The sequence below is a fragment of the Ursus arctos genome, unplaced genomic scaffold, assembly GCF_023065955.2.
Source record: "Ursus arctos isolate Adak ecotype North America unplaced genomic scaffold, UrsArc2.0 scaffold_13, whole genome shotgun sequence".
In the NCBI taxonomy this organism is placed as follows: domain Eukaryota; kingdom Metazoa; phylum Chordata; class Mammalia; order Carnivora; family Ursidae; genus Ursus; species Ursus arctos.
In genome coordinates this window covers 29,595,544-29,618,750 of record NW_026622797.1, presented here as the reverse complement: position 1 = coordinate 29,618,750, position 23,207 = coordinate 29,595,544, and the positions used below count along the sequence as shown (strand labels likewise).

At 39.9% G+C, this 23,207-nt stretch overlaps 1 protein-coding gene across 19 annotated transcripts in view; it reads left to right on the top strand.

Annotated features, from left to right (window-relative positions):
• Positions 1–23,207, top strand: part of EYA4 (EYA transcriptional coactivator and phosphatase 4) — a 295,955-nt gene that overhangs the window by 252,824 nt on the left and 19,924 nt on the right. For all 19 annotated transcript variants that reach the window (XM_044386350.3, XM_048226017.2, XM_048226015.2 and 16 more), the window contains 2 exons: positions 6,975–7,111; positions 8,572–8,655. In XM_044386350.3, the coding sequence (XP_044242285.1) occupies positions 6,975–7,111; positions 8,572–8,655 (221 nt within the window). The remainder of the gene's footprint in view (positions 1–6,974; positions 7,112–8,571; positions 8,656–23,207) is intronic.

The following is a 23,207-nucleotide window of genomic DNA, read 5'->3' as shown; positions in this document are numbered from 1 at the left end:
GAACAGTGGGTAGAATAGAGAGTTCAGAAATAGACCCATATGCATACACTGGAAAATGGATTTTTAACCAAGGTGCAAAGTAAGTTGGAGAATAAAGGGTTTTTTGTTTGTTTTTCAAAAAAGTGGTACTGAAACAATTGGATATTCATATGCAAAAATAACAACAGTAATAACACAAACAAAAAACAAACCCTGAAACAGAATCTTGACTTGTAACTCACACCATATACAATACGTATAAAAACTAAAACTGTAAACCTTCTACAAGAAAACGTGGTGGAAATTTTTGTCAGCCTTGGGTTACATTTTTATAGTTGTGACATTAAAAACACAATCGCTAAAAGAAAGGAAATTAGCCTTCGTAAAATCAAGAACTTCTGTTGATGAAATGGTGACGTCCTTTCTTTTTGGTTCCCTATTCAGAATAGGGTCTCTAATCCTGTGGCTCCAAGGAGAAGCTGTCTAGTATTCTACTAGACTTGGTCTTTGGTGCTCTTCCGTTTCAGTTTCTTTCTCCTTATCTTCCCTTCAGATCCTCCCTTCCATGACCATTCAGCCCCCGTGAATTTCCGGTCCTTGTCCCCTTAAGGCTCCTGTCTAGGCTTTTCATCTACCCCCAGCCTCTCTGAGCAGTTGTATCCTGTGCAGGGCAGGACTAAGGTAAGGCCAGGGAAGCACAGGGTACACAATGGAAGGAGGCATTCATTCTCAAGGCCCTTAAATTTTACTCCCTTAGTGCTTCACTTACCTTAACCTCATTTCAGCTTAAATCCCATGTTCTAAATGTGTCCTGATCCTCGTTGAGTCAGTAGTGATGTTTCATCAAGAATAGTACCTCAAGATAAAGAATGTGTGGGGTGCCTGGGTGGCTCAGTCAGTTTAGCATCCGACTCTTGGTTTTGGCTCAGGTCATGATCTCAGAGTGGTGGGATCGAGCCCCATGTCAGTCTCCCCGCTCAGCAGGGAGTCTGCCCGAGATTCTCTCCCTTTCCCTCTGCCCCGCCCCCCACTCGTGCACATGTGCACATGCTAATGTACGCATGTGCACCCTCTCTCTCTCAAATAAATAAATCTAGAAGGAAAGGAGGGAGGAAGGAAGGGAGGGAGAGAAAGTAAGAAAAAAAGAAGGAAGGAAGGAAGGAAAGGGAAGGAAGGAAGGAAGGAAGGAAGGAAGGAAGGAAGGGAGGGAGGGAGGGAGGGAGGGAGGGAGGGAGGAAGGAAGGAAGGGAGGAAGGAAGGAAAAGGAAGAGGAAAGAAGAAGAAAGCGTGATTTCAGAATACTTGCTTAACGGATAGTGGAGATGTTTTAGATGAGATATCTTGTCACACTGTGAAAGATTTTTCTCAATAGTAAATGCATAGGGAAACAGGGTAGGATGACTGTATTCAAAAACAAAGTCACAGGAGTATTTGATCATAAAGGTACTGAGACTGAATGATGGGACCAGGACCAGCAGATGGTTTTTGAGTTTACTAGAATAGAACTACCATGAGTGAAAACCATTTGGTTTTCAAATATGGTATCCACTGGATAACACTTTGAATAAAAGGGTGATTTGCTCTAATTTCAGTGTGATCACAAAAGTTTCTCTGCAGGAAAGACACAGATGGACACTTCCCATTAATTAAAGAATAATAAATACTCAGAATAGCTATTTTGTTTACATTAAAAATACTAAATGCTGGCATGTAGGTATTCTGAATGCGTGACTTGGGATGTGACGCATCCATGTGTAATCCTCATAGTCACTATCAGAATGCAATTTTTTCAGTTTTCCATTGATTGCTAATGCCAACAAATACAGTTTGACATAATTTCAGGTCTTATCAGACTTTCTGTTGAATTTTTACTTGTAACTACATTCTCTTAACCAAAATTATAACAATACACATGGCTAGATTTTTAGGGAATTCTGTGACCCCAGACATTCAGGCAAGGTAGTTTTAAGTTTGATTTTGCCTTTCCAGATCTGGCATGCATCCAAAAAGCCAAGAAGTTTATAACTATGGGATTTTTCTTTGTTATTGATGAAATTTGAGGTACTTAGTTCAAGGGTATGGAAAATATTTCCCATTGACCAGCTCTGCATTTTGGACATTTGGACCAGCAGAGACCTAACAATTAAATCCACAATTTTTCATAAATCATTTACTGTTCACGGCTCTCATTTTTAAAATAGAAACATACTTTATGTTCTATAGTAGACAACTGGTGGTTCTGGTTTAGAGATAAACATAAAGGACATTAAGTTGGATCTAAATAGCCAAAGCTTGGAAGGTATAGTTATTCATTACTGTACTGATTAAAGGAGAATTATTCAATCACGTATAGTGTTGGCCCAAGAAAAGCCTAGGGCAATTGGTAATGACTGATGTTATTTGGAAATTTCAAATAGCATTCAGTTCTTGACTTTACCTTACTAGGCCTTTTGACAATGGATTTAAAGAAACATTAGCATACTGATTAAGAACAGATATTCGAGTTTACATTATCTTTATAAAGGTCTCTTTTTGCCTTTAACAAAGATTATCTCAGGTATATAATATTTTTGATTTGCATTCAGAAAGTTTGATGACCGATCAGCACATTAAGATTAGAGATTTTTGTAGCTCCCCCTTTCAATATTTTAAACACCTTTAAAATGAAAAATAATCAGTAATTTATAACAGTATCATCCTTTACTCTAAGACCTTGGCACACATTACAATACATTAGCTAATTAAACTTTACAGGTGCTTCAGAAAAGTAAAGGATATAGTAAGATCACTTCACTCTTTGAAAAGAAGCCAGTTTCTTAGGCAGAACTCAATAGAATTTCCATAGCTTCATGGCATTTCACACAAGGACAGGAAGGAAGGCAAAGTGTTCATCCATTTAATTAAAGCTAACAAGAAGTTTTAGAAAGAAAGGACTGACCACATTTAATTTCTCTGCCAATTTGCCTTTTCCCAACCTGCAGCATTAATGTACTCTAGGGCAATTACCTGAATGAAATTTGGCAGAGACACTGGAATGAACAGCTTTCTCTTAAGAAAAAAAAAAAGTGTCAACAAATGTTTAATGACCAGTGGAGCTCGAGTTCCTGGATTTTCCCTTTATCAGAGGAAAAGATGGCACCTTCAAAAGATAGAGAGGTCAGAACAGTTCCCCCTGGGTGGTTACTATAGGAGCCCAGCTACCACACATGCACTCTTCAGGACCTACTCTTTTACTATGAAGATCTTTCCATGAATTTGTTGGCCCTTACTCTCACAAAATTGTATAAAGTCTATATACTCTTTTGATGGGTAGAAATAGATGTAGATTTGACATCTTTATAACCTGGAGGACGTGTTGCTGTTGGGAGAGAAAGGATAACCTAGTGGTTAAAGTAGGAATTCTGGAATCATACCGGCATTCTTCATACAAGCTATTTCATCTTGGTAAGTTAATTTAAAATCTCACATGCTTCCAGTTCTCCCATTATTAAAAGAGGATAATGAAGGACCAAATTCACTGGGTTAAAGTGAAGTTTAAGTCAGACATATATATGTAAAGAATGTTTTACGATAAAGAGCTCTCACAAATCAATAAGAAAAAGATAACCCAATTTTTTTTTAATGGGCAAAAGATATAAACAGTTACCTCATAAAAAGAAGATCCCAAATGGGCAAATAAACATACAAAAAAAAGTGTTTTGCATCATTATTCATCGAGAAAATGCTAATTAAAACTACAGCAAGACCAGCATAGCCCCACAATGGCTAATGTAAAAAAGATACTAGCAAAACCAAGTATTGGCAAGGGTGTGGACCAACTGGAAATCTCATTGCTAGTCAGAGCGTGAATTAATACAACCACGCTAGGACAAGGTGGTCAGTGTCTGCCAAAGATGAACATATTCCTTCCCTCTGACCCATCAGTCCCACTGCTAAGAACATACCCTAGAGAAATAGGAGCTTATGTCCACAAGACGTGAGCAAGAATGTTTATAGCAGCTTTATTTGTAATTGCTTAAAACTACAAATAACCAAATGTTCATTCACAAAAAGGATAAATACAGGGTAGTACACATACATAATGAAGTTCTAGCCACATGAAGGAAAAAGCAAACAACTGTTCCGGGTTACAAAATGGAAGAATCTTACAGACACAATGAGTGATGAATAGAGCCGAGCACATATTTCAATAAACTTTTTAAGAAAGAAGGCAATGCATGACACATACTAAGGATAAATGTGGAGCTACTCTTCATAGTTTTCTTAAAAGGATATGCCTTTCATCAAAACACTTCTGTCCATATTTTGTCCAAATTTGTAGAGCCCTGTTAAGATCCTTCTGTAACTTGGCAAGAATCAGTGATATCAAATCCTACTTTTATTGAAACCCGGACACTTCCTGTGACCAGCCTTTTCCCTTCTTCCTCCTCTGCTCTTTAGCAGCTGGTTCTCCAGTTCCTTTAATAGCTGAGTTGTTCCTGCCAAACTCCTTCTTTATGGATCCAGTCAACAATCAGCCACCCATAACTGATCACGATGGCTTTGGAATTTTGCAAGTTTTTGACCTTTCAGCCCTTGCATTTTTGCAAGAATAAAGCTGCCTCATGATAGTTAGCAGCTGAAAATTGATCTATCATGAATAGAAAGACAAGTTTTTGTGGGAGGTCATCCAAACAGTTTTATAAGCTTACTTAATAAATGGGGCTTAATTTGAATCAGCATTGTATCAGAATGAGGACAGTGGACTTGCAGGGCATAGTAACCTTACAAAAATTCTGTTTAAAAAAAATAACTAAAAATAGAAGAATTTTTGTGTGATTTTTTTTAAGTTGGCATGTGTTTAAGTACCTAAAGCCTCATTTAATGCTTGTGCCAAGTAAGCTGAAACATGATTTACTCTAAGATAGGGCAATATTCAACTGAAAACTATAGAACCTTTTTATTACACTGTCTACTCTCACACAGTCGATAGCAGAGACCCATGATAGGAACAGTGCTAACAGTGTTTTAAGAGCAGATAATATTTGAAGCACAGACATGTGTTTTCTTGATGCTGTCCTGACATGCACAGTGTTTCCCAAAGAAAATCTTATAACCATTAGAAATAATTACAGGTGAGCTTTGTAAAAATGACTGTTTATTTAGAATTTCTCAGAAGTATGACCTAAGTGTTGTCTAGCTTGTTTAGATTTGTTTATTTAGATTAATAGCTGCTTAGCTGTCCTCATACTTACTTTTCTTTATTTTTATGATAAAGCATAATAGTTATAACTTCTTTATATTTAATTTAAATTTAAGTAGAGTATTTAAATTTAATTTAGATTCAATGTAGTTTGCCATCAGACTCTCCTAGAAATGTTTACGCATATGATTGAAATCAAATTAAAGAGAAATCATTTTTACCTCAGTAATTCAGAAAGCAGCTGCTATTGCTTATGCTTTAATATACAAAGAAACTGATTCGGAGCGATTGCGTGAAATGCTTCAAGTCCTGCAGTCAGTCTGACTCTTGTTACTTGTGAGGTTTTGCAGCACCTCGCTTGCTTTGGTTTACCTTCCCACAGATTTGCCGCTGCTCAGTACTCCTTCCTCCTAAGATGCCCCACCCCCATGGCTAAAGCCATGTCAAATATTCAGGTGCCTAGGGGGCAGGCAGAGGTCAGTTAGATACAAAGTCTGAAACTTCTGTAGGATGTGGCCTCGTCGGAGGTATGGATGTATGTATGGCTCATCTCAGAGAAGGTGATTAGCCAATGAGAGGGTTAGATCACCCAGATGGTGTGGAATAAGGAGGACAGTGACCGAAGGTTGGAACTCTTATATACCAACATACAAGGAATGGGCGAAGGAAAAGGAGTGCATGTCTTCTAGACAGAGAAGGACTGGTGAGAGAGCTTCCAGAGCTAGGAGATCTCAAGGTATCAGGTGCCAAAGAATGGCTCTAAGGAGGTAGTGTTTAACAGGATCAAACACAGCCCAGGCATCTAGGAAGATAAGGACGGAGTCTATCTATTACATCTGTCACTTAGGTGGTTATTGGGGAGTCTGAGTAAGAGTCTTTTGTTAGAGTTTTGGTGAAGTGATTATGACAAATCAGGTGTCAGGAAGTGGAGACAAAGATGGTGTCCACTGCTGTCGCCATTGGCCACGAATGGCTGCCGAGCACCTGTAGTGTGTCTAGTACAGTTGGAGGTCTGCTGTGAGTGTGAAATACACACAGGAGTTCAAAGACTTAGAATGAGAAGGAGAGTATGTAAAACATATTGTTGATAACTTTTAGGTTGGTTCGTGCTGAAATGATAATATTGTGGTTATATTGGGTCAGTTTCTATATGAATAAAATTAATTCTACATGTTTCTTTACATTTTTTACTATGGTTTCTAGAAAATTTTAAATTATATATGTGGTTATATTCATGGCTCACATTGTATTTCTTTTGGACAGCCCTGTTATGTACTATTCTTCTAAGGAGTATCACTTAAAAAAGAGAAGATAGCAAGCAGATACCTTCTAGGTGAAAATTAAAGGTCAAGGGAAGGACTTTTAAACTTGTCTGTGGCCCACAGAAAAGCAAGAGGTTGGAAGAAAATTAAGAGAGGGTTTAACTAATGGAGCATGATTCCCTAAGAGGGTGAGGTTGGGAGTCAAGTTTATAGGTAGAGGGATGGGATTGATCCAGAAGATCTCCTCCTTTGAGCTCTGACATAAGGAGATGAGAACTGAGCTAAATTTGGATAAATATGTAGGTGAGGGTAGAGACAGGGACGGTAAAGACATACGGAGTATAAAAGACGTTCAGGTTTAATAGATCACATAGATTGAAACTACGGGGGACTTGAGTGACCTGCAAAATTTTTAATTGAATTGGGATTTTGGTTATTTGTGATGATAAATCCTTTTTTGTATAAGGATTCGTTAACATAATCCACAACAAAGACTCATACCTGATCTAAAAATGAAGTGCTGTTCTTGATACAAGTTGTGTTATTTCTAGGAGAGTTTGAAACCGTGCAGAGCCCCTCCACACCTATCAAAGATCTTGATGAGAGAACATGCAGGAGTTCTGGGTCAAAATCCCGAGGAAGAGGCCGGAAAAATAATCCCTCCCCGCCTCCTGACAGTGACCTGGAGGTATGCTGATTTACCCTTGAAGAGTGGAATATGATGTGGTATTTTATTGAATGATATATTCTATACCTTACAGTTCCATAAGGTTTCAACCTTAAAAAAAAAAAAGAAGGATATATCATGAAATGAGTGGATCTTATCGTGTAGGTATTTCACAGCTCCAAAATTTGAGATTTCATCCATGATAATGGCAAAATTAAAAACTTTAGAATGATGGTACTTTACAATTCTAGGCCTGAGGTAATTGCATCTTTTGATCCTAACTGGCACAAATGGAAATTTATAAAATAAAGCCATTGCTTGTGGGATAGTTTTCTGAGAGACACTCTATTTGGTAGTATTAAGGTAATGAAAAATGTTTATATGGGTCAATAAAATTTGGGGGAGGTTAATAAAATTTAAAAAGGTAAAATTAATCTGTACAGAAAGGAAAAATTGTCTTCTGAAAATAGGAAAAATTCCAGTCATTTGATGCATGTTAACATTTTTATATCTATAAAAACTTCCTTGCATCCTATTTTTCTGGTTGAGAGCTCTTTTGAGATCTATCCATGCTAAGCAGGTTGATTTTTATTATAAAACATCAGGGAAACTATTCTTAACCATACTATGTTACTTGTTACACAACTACATCCTTCAATTAAGTAAAATACCCAAATTTCCAGATTCGGTAAAATCAAATAACAGTCATTGTGCCTCCTTGTAAGAGATCACTTCTTTCACCTGAAGGACAGTGCCACATCCCAGTGCCTTCAGGTACCCAGCAGGTGATATAAAAGAGTGAACAGGGCCAGGGAGCCAGCAGAAAGTAGGGAGCAGGGAGCATTGGCCCAGGAGAAGGAGGCCCGCCCATCACTGCCTGTGGAATGTCAGTCCGCATTGCTGTATCTTCCGGTTTCCCTGCTGCAGTCAGAACCCTGATGTGTGTGTGAAGTCTCCTAATCTGGAAATGTTGATCAGTAATTTGAAATCTTTCTAAACACTGTGCAAACTGAACATCTCATCAGATGGCCTAATCTAACCCAAAGGTCAACAGTTTGCAATTCCTGTTTAGGGATCACTCACTGATTTTTTAAAATATTTTTTTAAAAATTGAACCCTTTGCTTGAATTGCAAAATCTAATGAATCCATGAGACAAAAGATTTTAAAATAGCATCTCAAGCACACTTATGTCCTAAGTTCAAATGTGTCTTTTGGGGTATTAACTGCAAGGAAATATTTAGATGAATTCATTCAAATTAGGACATCCGATCTTTAAGCTTATTATGACTTTTTTAATCACCCCCCCTCTGGTTTTATCATGGTAATGTCTGGCAACCTTGGAAAAATATTAATGGAGTACTGTAGTTTTTTATAAAGTCGTATTGAGATTATACCCAACAACGAAGTCAGGTGTTTTCAACTAAGATATTTCTGTTTCCTTAGAACTTGATAATTCTTTGATACTTTCTTTTTTCTTCAGCGTGTGTTTGTCTGGGACTTGGATGAAACCATCATTGTTTTCCACTCACTGCTCACAGGGTCTTATGCCCAGAAGTATGGCAAGGTAAGAGATTAAGAAATTTCACCCCAACATACCTTGTTGGAATTTTATTTTGTTCAAAAATCCAGAGGAACTTCAGGTCATGATCTCAGGGTCATGAGATTGAACCCTGTGTTGGGCTCCGCACTTAGTGGGGAGTCTGCTTGAGATTCTCTCTCTCCTGTTGCCCCTTCCCCCACTCACACTCACACTCTCTCTCTCTCTCTTGCAAACAAATAATCTTTAAAAAAAAAAATCCAGAGCAATTTAAATACATTTAAGTGTTTTTATTGTAGACTGCCAGATTGGCTCTTAATTCATTTCCAGTGGCTCATTATTCTTTAGTGAGAACTGGCAAATTTTACAAAAGTAATTCAAAATTTTTTTCAGAATGCTTTTGAATTTTCTTCATCAAAAGCAAGCTTATTACTATGACATAATCATTTTAGAAAAATTAGTTTGTTAATTACTTCAACATTATAAAATCACGTATTATCCTCTAATAAGGAAACTTTAAGAAATTGTTTGAATTCACTTATTATATCAAATGTTGCTAGAGAATGCCAGTTGAAATAAGGAAGTAATCTTTTGTCTGAGAAATCCTTTGGATCTATGGATAAAAGTATTTTTGATAACTTTGAATAAGCATATGAACAGCAACTGAGGATAACATCCCTTCACACACATAAATTCAGAGACAGATGGTCTCATGACTTCCTTCCTTTCTTTCTTGCCATCCGTTTCAAAGTTAGCTTCTTATGACTGTGTTGGTATACGCTGTGTGCGTGCCATTACAGTGATCAGAGCAACTCCAGCACACTTATCAGGGAAATAATGGTTTAGGCCATTGTTGTCTGAGTCTTCCACCCTATACGATTTGTAATCTGACCAGAGTCAACTCAGAACATGTTGGCCTGTCTTCATTTACCATATTCAAAGTATATCTAACTTTGGTTCCTTTACATTTTACACTTACAGAACTGCCTTCCCTGTGTCTTTATAGCGTTTCATTATTTAGGAGGGTCTCATGTCAGCCCAGCATGCAGTGTTTAGCAGTTTTGTTGAGTTTGGTCTTCTAGACCACTAATGATGGATTGTGCTTAAGTATTTCCTACTTGAAATATTCATGTAATGCACTCTAGGTGAATCTGCACTGTATTTGATTTTTAGTGTAAGTAACATATGTAACTAAACAAATATGCAAGGTAACAGTTTTGCTTAACAGCCATTTAGAAAAAGGGATCTTTGCCCCTTTATCACAATCTTGTCATTTAAAACAGTGGTCTCCAAAGCAGGATGTATAAATATGTTCTGGATAGATACACGATGCTCCACAGAGATAAAAGGAAAAAAAATAATGTGTGTACACACCCACACACACACACACATTTTTGTCTTGCAGTTTGTATTGTTATATGTTTTAAAATGCACATACTTTACAAATACATGCATATTATTATAATTTAAAGAATATGTATATAACATATAAATAAAGTAACTGTATATAAATTTGGGGTGCACATTCAAAAATTCTATGACTGGTTGAGTATACAGTTTAAAAAGTTTCCAGAGAACAATCTAAAGCATTTCTTCTGGAGTAGTTTTGGCTGCTGAGCTGACTGCAGTATTTTTATATGGCTAAGTTTCACATTACGTCAGTGTTTAAGATAATCTAACTTGAACATATGAATCCAAATAAAGTTCCCTTCAAAATAGTCACCATCAGAGGCTATACCTAAATATCCATGTTGCTCCCATCATGTCAGACCAGTGGTGGAAGTCATCTTTGGGAATTTTAGATTTTTGGAGTATTTCTTCACTTCAAACCTTCCTCCTTTTGTGGTGGTTTTGATTGTTAGAAATAGTAAGATCATTCGAACCCAACGTGATACATAAGGAACATGGTCAAAATGTCATTATATATACATTTTTTCTTTTTGTCAGAAATACCATAAAGTTGCACCCCTCCAAGAACTAAGCATGGACTTCCCTTTGGGAAAGAAGGGCCAGTAAAGAGATGGGGTGAGGGGTGGTGAACCATAAAAAACCTGAATAACAAGCTGCCTTTCTTGAGTGGTTCAAACTGGTTCTAAGAGTAATTTTAATAGCAAAGTTCTCCTGCTTCCCTCAGCTGTGTGCATCATCGAAATAAACCTGTCACTTTGTGGCCACGTGGACATGTAGCATTCATTTCACATATGAGTTCCCTTCTCTTCAAGTACCATCAAAAAGCTTTGTTGGAATACAAGAGAGACAGTTTCAGTGCTTAAAATAGCAGAGCTTATTGAAAGAGTGGCGCGAAGTGAAGGGAAGAAGGGAACCGATGTCATTTAGTGCCTGCCAGGTGCCAGGTGTGAAGCATCGCAACAGTTCTAAGAGAGAGAATTTTCTCCCCATCTCTAGATGAGGAAACATAGTCAGGGAATAAACTATGTGCAGAGTCATCCGGCTCCTCAGTGGCAGAGATGAGTCATGGGGCTCTCGACTATTTGACCCCAGAGCCCATCTCGTTTCTGCTGCAGCCCATCACACACAGGTCATCAGTGTGTCAGGAACGCAGTATGTGCCATATCCTAAGGAGAGTGAAGACAGTCAGTGAGGAACTGTGTAGGCAGTTATGGGGATTCCCCCTAAGTTGAAATAATTCGAATGATCTTTTCTCAGACGATTGGGATACTTTTCCATCAAGAGGTAAAATTTAAGAAGTGTTTCGTGACGTGGATTGTGGCAGACAGATATCACTACCTCATGGCAATACAGCATGGGAAAAGAATCAGGGGCACTATTGAAAGTTTGGGGAAGATAAACTTACATTTATAGAGTACCTACTGTGTGGTAGATGGAGCCTGTGTTCGGCATTTGACAAGCAGTAGGGATGATGGTTCAGGACAGGAACCTTTGAGTTGGATAAACTTAACTTTGAAAACCCAGCACTGATGCGTGCAGCTCTGTGACCTCTGGCAAAGTCCTTAATCCCTGGGCCTCAATTTCTGTAAAATGGGAATAGTACTACCCATAACGAATAAGAATGAAAGGGATAACATGTTTAAAGGGCTTCACAGAACAGTTGGCATGAATTAACATTCAAAAAACCTGTTATTGGTCACTTAAACAAATGTGATCCTATTTGATTCTCTTAATTACCCTGCTGTAAGTTCTTGTCCAAGTCCCATGGATGCAGAAACCCAAGGTTATGAGGGTCTAAGAAACGTGACCAAGGTCACAAAATGCTAAATGCTGGTACATTCCGTCAGTCTCATAACAAGTCCTTGTACTTTATACAATTCTAACAGGAAGGGAGCCTGTTGGAATTCACCGTACTGAATAACGTTTTACTTAGGGCAATTTAAGGAAATTAGAGTAAAAATCTGCTTAGGCTCTATGTTTTCTAATCAAAATGAAAACACCCTTCTTGAAGTCCATGCAAAACAACTTAGATGACCTTATTAAATTATTATTTACATTTTTCTGAAAGTCATTTCATCATTGACATGTTTCTTAATGTCTTGAAAGGAAGTTGGCATTGTCTTCTCGCCAATAAGACATTACTATCTTGGCATACTGGGAAATAGCTAAATAAGGGATGTTATGCCAGGCCCATCTTTTGAAGCCGGAGACCACACGCAGCTCAGAGGTCATTCAGAGGGAACCGAGAGGGCACTGGGCAGCTTCGACTTGATCACAGACCAAAAGTAAAAATGGCGAAACTAGAGCTCTGTAGACAGACTATATTCATCTAGCAATTATTTACTTAATGCAAGACAGACCCGCTTCCTGCTCTCATGGAGCTTACAAGAAACAAAATCAAAGCAGATAGCCATCCCTGTGAAGACAATGAAACTGCGTCATGTAGAGCGTCACCGGGGTCTGAGCGTGGAGGTGACATTGATCCTGAGACCTGGGTTGCAGGAAGGAGCTAGCCGTGCCGATGTGGGAGGAAGGGGAGAGCGTGGAGGAGTGTTCCGGGCAGAGGGCACAGGAGGGCCCTGGAACAGGAACAGTCTTCCAGTGTTCCAGGAATATAAAGAAGTAGTGTGGCTGGAAGGTTGTAAACAAGGGAGAGAATAGCTCCGGTAAGAACAGAGTGGTGAGCAGGGGGCCACATCAGCTAGGGTATCTCCCATAAGGCACTTGGGGTTTATTCTTGGTGCAGTGTGTTGGAGGGTTTTTGGCTGAGTGGGGACATGATGGTTTATAACTGGCTGCTCTGTGGAGACTAGCAGGCTGCTATGCAGTAAGTAAGAAGTGGTAGCGATTCAGACTGCAACAGTGTTTCTCGAACTTCCATGTGAGTCGCCATAACCCGCAGGGTTTGTTAAACACAGATAGCTGCATCCCACCCCCAGAGTTTTGGATTCTGTAGGTCTGGGTGGGGCCTGAGATTTTGCATTTGGAATAAACCCCCAATAAAGCAGATGAACCATGCTCTAAGAACCACTAGAATAGAGTATTTCCCCAACTTTTTTTCTTGAAATAGTGAGTTCTGGGACATGCCAATGGATAGTCTTTGTGGAAAGGCCTGTGGCCAAAAAGAGGTAGGGACTACTTGCATTTTATGGTCATTCCGTGCCCATTATCACGTTAGAGGTCTTGAGATGTTTTACAGTTGAGACTCCTTTGTAACCATGTTTAATTCCTCAGTTCCCTTCTGTCTTCAGTAAGGACCTTGAGGACTGCCTGAAGTGAGAGCATTCTGGTGACTAGTTGACAATTCAGAAGGACTTTTTGCTTTGCTAATAACAAAAGTGACCAGGGCCATTCTATGTGGAGAGGAAAGAATGACCCTTATACTACTTAGAGGTTGTGTCAGCTTGCAGTTGTTAATGTCTTTTGTCCTTTTCATTTGTTAGGTGAGTCTTGTTTTCACAACATGCATTTTTAGAGCACAACATTTTTGTATAACATAGCGATTTTTCAGTTCTTTCCTTCTCACCTGAGAATGCTTTGTGCACATTGACTGCGTCACACCGAGCATCTTTATGTAAAACATCTGAGGGCAGACCTGCTGTAGGTGAAATGGAGATGTTGAGGGACTGGAGATACCACAAACTTCCCTCATGGAGCCAGTCCCTTCCCAAAAGGGTTTCCTGAGTCCTGGGTGCTGCTCAGAACACCGTCCGTAAGGCAGGCATCCAGCTGAAGGAGCACCGAGCTAGAAGCGAGAAGGAAGTCCTGTGCCTGGGTGCGCCTCAGGTGTCATTTCACCTCTCAGCCTGTCTCATCTGAAAATGGTTATAATCTGTTTCCTTCCTGGGGTTACTGGATGGATTAAATGAGGTAATGTAAATGTATAAAAGTAGCACTCAGCTCTGAAAACTATCATCCACATCCCAGGCCAGAGAAACTTATAAAAATACACATTATTTCCCCCAAATGAGAAATGACTAATGGCAGTTATTTCTGGACACGCAGAAGGTCAGTGTTTATATGAGGTGGTATCATAATGGCGTGATACATAGTGAGCTGAGGGCTGGAAATGGAAGAGTCAGAGATACAAAATCATGTCCTGACAGAACCACGCCTACTTACCTCTTTATTTATCTTTCTTTCTCTCATCAAGAAAAAATAAGCACCATTTTAAGTTCTTGCTATGGGCCTGACATTTTGCCCAGTGTCCTGTTAAATGCATTATCTCCATAGTTTTCATCACTACCCTGTGTGGTTGTTAGTATCTCACACAGCTCATAAGTGGTATGGCCAGTCAGAACCCACATCTCTTTGACATGTTCTTAATCTCTACATTCTTTTGGTCTCATGTTTTTTTTTTCCCCCACCACCTATAAAAATAAAATGCATGGAACATAATAATTTAGGAATGCCACTTCACTTGTAAATGCCCTGTGTAACTAACTTTTGCATTTTAATTTAAAAAGAAATTTCTGGAAAATCCTAGTTCCACTTATAAGTAAATGATATTGTGAATTTTCCAAGGATCTTCCAAAAAACTTAGCACTGTTTGACTCTGTTCTGTTGTCAACACAACATGCTCTTTTCCCAAGCAGAACAGTTCCAGGATATTTACCATAACGGCAAGTGAGCCATGTGGGTGTTTGAGCCCTTATGAAGCTGATGATGGGCTTTACAGCAGAGCACCTGTGGGCACGGACAGTTTTCAGCCGTGTAAAACTCCGGAATAGGAATTTGTAAATTTGGCAGGACATAGATGAGGAATCATCTCATCTGTCATCTGTTAGAGTTTGTGAAGATTATTCCTTCTCCCTGATTATGTGTATGTATTATTTTACTTGGTAAGTTGTAGTAATTTCTCTTTTTTGAAGGAGGGATGAAAGGAGCTAAATAAATTGTGCTTTAGGGATTTGATTCATTTTGGAGCATTAATGTGTCATGTGCTGTGAAGCCATGGTTCTCTAAAGTTATTCCAGAGTATGGGCGAGGAAGCAAAGGAAATAGCCCAAGGCAGGAAAAACACTGAAGGAAAAGTGAACAGTTGGTTAGTTGCCTTGTGTTGTGAAATTGAAACGCAAGCTCTCCAAACTACTTGCTCATTGTAGACAACATCTTATATAAGAGCCGCACTGGGCAAATACGATGTCCGTCAGCATAAACCAATTGGTTACTTTTATATTGAAAGTGTACACACACTTACATAGAAGATTTCCAAAATGGCACCAGCTAGATTTTAAATTATGGGATAGTTACGAAGGTAAGTATTGACTTACATGCATGTCAACTAGGAAAAGCAACATGATTTAAAAGGGAGTGATTAGAATTAATAAGTGTTGGAACCATGGGTTAGTGGCCACCCTAATGGAACATTAACACCAGTGCAAGTCACCTCCTCTCTGGGCATAATGGCTTTGAAGGGAGATGGAAGAGAATGGCTTTGAAGGGAGAATGGACCAGAGTTTAAACTCTAGCTCTACCTCCTACTGCACACGTGACCTTGGTAGTTTATTTAAACTTTGTGAGCCTCAGTTACCTTCTACATAAAAAAGGAAGGATGATAAAATTAATCTTATGATTAGGAGGATTAAATGAGCTAATGCATTAAAATTCGGCACATTGCTTACCACAGAATAAAGATTCAGTAAGTGTAACCTACTTTATCTGGTTTCAAGGAAATCTGAAGGTTGGGAAACGAATTTTGGGAAAACTGGATGTCTCCTAAACAAATTTGCATATGTTTATATCTGTTGTTTTTTCTCGTAATGTAAGGTACTCGGCTCATAGTTGTAGGGAAGTCGAGGGTGACAAGAGCATGTGTGGTACATATGAGTGACTGAGTGCAGAATTCGCAAGCCTCCTTAATGTTTTGGTGTGCTGTGTGGTTGCTTATAATATGTGTGTTTGTGTGCACATATGTGTACACACATGTGTGCCAATATGTACATATGTGTACTTGAACAAGTGTACATAATTACAGTGCATATGTAAATACAAGTAAAGCTAAGTCAAAGACAGTGACATTTCTCAAACTCTGTCATAGGGACTCCTCTTATAGAGCTCTGTGTTGCTTTTACGTGGAGTATCTGTTCCTTTTAGAGAAACTGTTTTTTTCAATTGGACTAAATGGATCTAGGTATATCATAAGTAGCCAAACATCGGGCTCACTTTTATTGAAGCCCAGCCTTACCAAGTTATTGCTGGGAGTAGGTGAGAAAAGGAAAAGATCTTGAAGGGACATCACATTTATTAGCTTGAAACTAATATAACAAAAAGGTGAGTGGCAATTTGTTTCTTAAAGACACGAACTTCTAGAGGAGACTTCTATAACCTCCCTTGAAATTTCAGTCCCTGTGTATGATCTCAGTTTATAAACCTGCTCAATCTCCCATCTTGAGGAGGTGGGCAGGGCAGATCCAATTATTAACATCCCTTAAATTTCCTTAAGTCATCAGCTGTCCATTTTCTAGGTTAATGTCTCACCTCTCTTTTCTACAGCCTTCCTCTCATGTACCACTCACCTCCCGCCCCCCGCCCCCTGCCCCCACCAAGTCCCATGGCCATCCCAGTTGGGTGTGTTCATGCATCTCTGCCCCTACCTCTCCTGTCTTAGTCCCAGGCTTTCCCAGCTCATCCTCCCATGGCCGTTCTCACCAACCTGGCTGTCTTCTTCTCACCCAGTTGTGATGCTGTAGTATAAACATAATGCTATGTTGTTTTTTTATATTTCAAAGTATATCTGGCATATGATGGACTAGAAGGGCCCCAAAACAATAAAAAGTCAGCAAGTCTCATTGATCCAGAGTCTCCACCCTAGCTGTAATGTGGCATAGCAACTGTAGGCATAGCGTATTACTACCGTTACTACTGCTATAATTCCCCTTGAAGAATGTATTCCGTCATTAGTTTAATAAATATGGGTGAGCTTTATTTGTTGGATTCTCTTCTGATTGAAGCAGAAGTTGGTAGTGGTAAGTAAGTTGTATGCCTCCATCAGGGTTTCTGATTACTTAATATCAACTACTGTTCAATTGCAAATACGTTGCTTACATCGAATGCTTAGATTTTAGATAAATACTCTTAATCCTGAGCAAAAATTAGCTAGTTTTCCACCTTTACCAGCTCTCCAGCAGTATCTGGCTACATGACTAAGGAAAGAGCCACTGTGGGTCATTTGGTTGCTGAAGTTAAGTCCACAGGTAGTCTATATGGAGGTGAAGGGGGAGCAGTGCGCTCTTACTCATAACTTTAAACTATTAGTAGGGAATCCTAGTTCCTAAGAAATTCTGCTGAACCAACATTCTACTCAGTGATCAGACCAACTTAAGTCTTAGAGTCCTTCAGAAACAACCCAGCTCTGGTCTTCTCTCCTGTCCCAGAACTTGTTGAGAGCTCTTAACTAGTACTTTTTAAATATCAACATGCATATGAATCACTTGACAGTCTCATTAAACTGCATATTCTGCTCGGGTAGATCTGGGGTGGGGTCTTGCATGCTCCCACGTGATGTCAGGGCTGCTGGTCTGTGAACCACACTTTGAGTAGCAAGGTGCTAATCTGTTGATTTTGTCTTATTTGTACATTGGAATCACTGGAGGGCTTTGAAATTACCGATGCGTAGCTCCCACCTCAGAGAATCTGATGTCATTGGTGTGGGGTGTGGGGTAAGCAAAGGGATTTCTAAACACTCTCCAGGTGTTTCTCATGTGTGGTCAAGTTCGACGGCCTCTGCATTAGACATTGTCACCACAGCCCTGGATGTCCCTGTAGCCCCACTTTCCCGTAAAGCCTCACTGTTCTTATCCTGCTCTTTCGGCATCAGACTCACATTGCAGAAAACCTCACCTGACTCTCTACCCCTATCTCAACATCTGATTGTGTCCAGTGGGTCCAGCACTCTTGAGTTAATTAACTCTTCCAGCTGACTATTTCAAACCTTCTCTCCCCTCAGACCTTCACAGCTCCTTCTCAATTCTGCACAACACTCCTTCTCACTGGAGGAAAAAACAAACAAACAAACAAACTGGAAGACTGAGAAAAATTGCTTTATCTTCACACCAAAACCATATTCAGTGCCTTCTTCTTGCACCTCCATTCATGTCCTGGATCTAGGCCCTTGTGCTTAGCCAGTAAATTGACTCTGGAAATGACCTTCTTCATGCCTGAGTCCCCAGCTCCCCACTCTTCTGGATTATTCTTTATGCCATATTTCATGTTGTAATGGTCCCATCAGCAGAAAAGCTTCTGGAGCCCATTTTCCAGTTGCTACTCTCATTCTCTGCCTGTCCTTTCAAGTCGGAGGAATGACCTGCTTGCTAAATTCCTGGTTTATCTTGCTGGGGCCTCTCACGTGTGTCTGAACCAGTTGAGCATTCCTTGTTTCTCAAAGTACTTGCTCCACTTCCCTTCTCTGACTGGGGTCATGGTGCCTCACACCGCTCCACGCACGTGGACCCCCTCCTGCCTCTACGCGTGCTCTCTGTGCCTTCTTCTCTGTATGGCTAGTTCCCTTACCCTGTTCAGGTTCTTAGCCTCAACTGTCACCTCCTGAGAAAGGCCTTCCCTGAACTTTGTTTAAATGAGCCATCGCCACCTGTCCCCATAGCCTTCTGTATCTGTCGACTGATTTTTTTTTCACCACTTGACATACTATATATTTACATGGATTTTTGTCCATTTATTTATCAGGTAGCTCATCCAGAATAGTATTAACCCCATAAGGGTAGGAACTTTACATATTTGATTCTCTGCTCTCTACGCAGAATTTGAACACATCTGACATCATAGACACTCAGTGAATACATGCTAACAGAATGAGTGTTCCTGAAACCCTTCTCCAGTTCCCCCTGAGAACCCTGAAGCCCTCTGCCCATCCATCATAGAGAAACTTGTCAGTTGTAAATTTGCCCTTCTGATTCATGACTGAGTTTCACTTCATCCCCTGTCACTGATTAGAAGAGTTCACATACCCTCACAGAGCCACTAGCTCTCCCCGCCCTAGTTCACAGCGCTGTGGTCTTCCTCCTTCTGTAACGAATTTGCACATCTTCTGCCTCCGTGCCCAAAGGCGACAAATGCGCTTCCAGTCCCAAAGGAGTAACTGTTCCAAGAGCTTTAGTTCTTCTTGAAAAAACAAAAAAGTTCCTTATTTCTTTAAAAATACATAATTGCTGCCTCTCCTGAGATATTTTTACGTGGTGTCTCTAGAGGAGGAATTCCAGCTGATGGCCCAGTGCAGGGCAGAGGCCCATAGACAGACAGTCTGGCTCCAATTTATGTTCTGTGCTAACATGGCTAATAGGCGTTAGTATTTTGATACAGAGAAGTGCCATACTTGATCCTGACTTGGTTAAAAACTGGTAACATCTGGCTTAGAATCACACATTTAAGGGCCAAGAGTTATTCATTTTCTTCATCCTCCCTCCCTTGCTCCCTCTCTCTCTGTCTTTTCCCTTCTCTCTCTCTCCCCCTCCCTCTCTTAAAATGTCTTGGGAATAGTTTAAGTATTTTAATAGAGCGGTACACAGAGTAAATTGGCAGAAGTTCAGTTTGCACCATGTTAAACTCTGCTGTAGACACTTGGAACCTACTGGAACTGTTACATATGTATAATATGTATCAGAGCTTCCACAAAACCCTGTTGGTGCCCTTATTATCCCACTTCCCCCCCCTCCCCACTCCAAGTTTTCACCGTCACTTCATTTCAGACCCTAAACTCAACACGCACTACAGTTAAACTTAAAAAAGGCAGTAACTCTTGATTCATAAGGTGCCCGTAATTCTACAAACATCTCATGAAAATGAGCAAACATCTCTGTATAAAACTTGGGTTCAATCCAGAAGTATGTTTAACTCTCAAATGCCCGATAAAACCATGGAGTCGCAGGCTTTGGCAGCTCCTTCGCAACAGTCTGGCCAAGCAGAGGGTACCCACCGTTGCAGACCCTTGCTAAGGCCACCTCCACCAACTTGCTGGTCATCTTTCTTGGATTCGTACATCTGTGGGTTCTTTAGCTAGAAAAATGCGGTGCTGTAATCCACTTAGATTTAGCTGTCCCGGTGATTTAGTAAGCTGAGGGGGGAAAAAAACAATATTTGAAAGTAAGCCCTCACTGAACATTCTCTTAGAAACAAGATCACCACTTCTTACCGACATGGTTTTCCTTGGCTTGTGGCATGACTGTCCCGAGCCCATCCGTGCCAAGCCTTTGGCATGGCTGACGCAACACCCCCTTTCAACAGGCCTTGTTCTCTGGAAACCTTAGTAAAATACAGCTAGTTCACACTCCGACAAACCTCAAACCTCAACTTGCCCAGTTAACAAATGATATTTTGCCAAAATGCTTACTAAGTCCTGGCTCTAAGTAGAGTGTGATGTGGAATCGCCATAGCCTGGAAAACTAGCGAGCAACCCCTTCTAGTGACATGGTGTTGCACGCCCGCGGAGTGCTCAAATACAGTTTTCATCATACCATGCGTTATGCTTACTTGTTAGAGAATTCATGTTGGTTTTTTTAAAAGTTGTATTTGCATGCTTATCAGATACACCAAATGCATTCTTCATGGATTTGCCTATCATGGGGAGCATAGTTATGGACTTCAGAAGCGTGGAATCAGTGAAAGTAACAATCAAAGACGAACAGTATGTTTTCTCCCAGCCTCATAAATCTGATTTATAAATGCAAAGAATGTGAGACATGAGTATAAGAAATTCAGTAATTTTATTTAAAACTTAAAAAAAAGAAAAATTGGCACATCATAGAGAAGAATTTAACAAACCGAGTCTCCAGAAGGAAAACCTTTTAAATAGGACGTTTCTGAATCCCCATCTGAAATATATATCTTTAGGGCAGTAATCATCAGAAACATAACGGGGTAGTGTAGAGCTCGGTTTTATTGTCCTGCATCAGTGAACATTCCTCAAAAGCAGAGAGCGTCACTAATGGAATTATATGTTTTCATGCTATAATTACATTTGATTTTTTCCTGATATTTCTATAGACTTTTTGTTCATGGTCCCATGACTAGACAGAGTATTTACAAGTTTTCCATCCTCAGCCTATCCACCCCACCCCAAAAGAGAGAGACAGAGACTAGAAATAGGAATTCCTGAGCAGAAAAAGACAGATGTAGAGTTTGACACAAAATTATTCAGCCTTCAGGGATTTTGTTTCAACAGCAACAAAAACATGAACAACAACAAAAGAAGTAAGGAAAAAAGACTTTCATACTTGAAGGTAACAGCAAGAGATCCTTCTGAGACACAAAATAGGCACTCCCTATTTCTGTCTTTGTTCTTGAATATTTGTTGGAGAAAAATGGAATTTATCTGGTCTTTGGGTATGTCACTGGAAGACAAATGAATCTGGCAGGCAAGTCTGGCCAACTGGAGGACATGGTACCAGGATGCCATCAAGTATGTGAACATGAACATCTGTTTTTGAAAAGAGAGTCTCTGACTATGAAATCCACAGAAATCTCTAAGGAAGTGATGCAAGCAATTAGAAAATTGTGTTGACATCCAACATATTGTTACTGCCCTGTCTTCATCTTCTCTCACTTCTCGAGTCGTCGCTTTGCTTCAGCACACCTCAGTGAATTCCTTCTTTCTTAGCACTCCATTCCAATTCTCTAGTATTTAGTCACTATGGAATATGAAGCTGACAGTCACTTCAAATATATTTTCTCTAGGGTTTCCTCCTCAAAGCATTATGGAAGGGAGTCCAGGCAGAAAATTGGTTGTTGTGGTGTAGGAATGGGATGAGGAAGGGCTTCTCCTGCTAAGTGGAATAAGTTCAGGGGTATATACGAACACAGCTTGGCCTGTTGGGTTGCATATCCTTATCATAAATTGAAGTAAAGTTAACATTAATTTCCCCAAGTTTAAATACATTTTTTTTGAAATGCCGTTTATTAGAACATTGAAAACACAAGTTTGGTTCTCTCTCCTCAAATCCCTACAGTCTGGCTCCTGGCCCAGCCACTCAACCCAAATCACCCTCTGAAGTCTTCCAAAATAACTTCTCAGCCAAAACCAACAGTATCCTTCTAGACTTGTCAGCTTTATTCGAAACCATATTCTTCTCCCTGCTAATACCCGTTCTGGTCTCAAATTCTGAGGCTTTGTCCCTTCCAGGTTTTCTAGTTTCTGTATCTCCAGAGGCGGACCTACTGCAATTCACCTTTAGAGATCATTTCAGCCTCCATCATTTCAAGCACAATGTTTGTGCACGAATTACTTCCTTAGCCCTATCCCTAAACTCTCCCTAGTTTTTAAAGTCTTACACCTCTGATGCCAGGCTTTTCAGCTCTGGTTAATCATGGTAAAGTACCCACCTTGGAGGCATCTGGGTGGCTCAGTCGTTAAGCATCTGCCTTTGGCCCAGGGCGTGATCCCAGGATCCTGAGATCGAGCCTCGCATCAGGCTCCCTGCTCCGCTGGGAAGCCTGCTTCTTCCTCTCTCACTCCCCCCGCTTGCGTCCCTCTCTCGCTGGCTGTCTCTCTCTGTCAAATAAAGAAGTAAAAAATCTTCAAAATTAAAAAAGAAAAGTACCCACCTTGATCTTGGTTCTCAGCTCATTGCTGCTCGATAATATCTTGGTTTCTGTAGACAAGAATTAAGTCACTTGCCTCCTTACTCTCCCCCTTACATTTATTAAACTTCTAAATGTATGTATTTTCTATTTAGATTACTTTTACTGCATTAATGTTCCTTTAGTTATCCCAACCCTACCCTCTTAATTTCTAGTCAAATGCAGGTTAGACCAAACTAAATGCGTATTCAAATAAATATGGCCTGTTGTTCAAAATGCAATTAATAATTGAGTGGTGGTTTTACAGTGTTCCTGTCCCACCTTCAGATGACATTTTTCTGCTCCCGTCCTACAGATACTAGATGTCCTCCTTTTCTCCCTTTCCTACTTATTATCTGTTATTCTTAAAGGATGTCCTTTCCTCTTCTGTACAAGTCTGCTCCATTCTTCAGTAGCCCATCCAAACATCTTTCTCCAAAGGACTTTCCATGGAGTACGTATACACTGGGTCCTGTGAACTAGCTTGCTTCCTCCTTCCTCCGCACGAACATACAGACGTATGTGGAAGCGTGTTCTAAGTTGTCTTGATGTGTGTATAAATTCCTGTAAATTCACAGATGTCTCTGTACGTTTAGTGT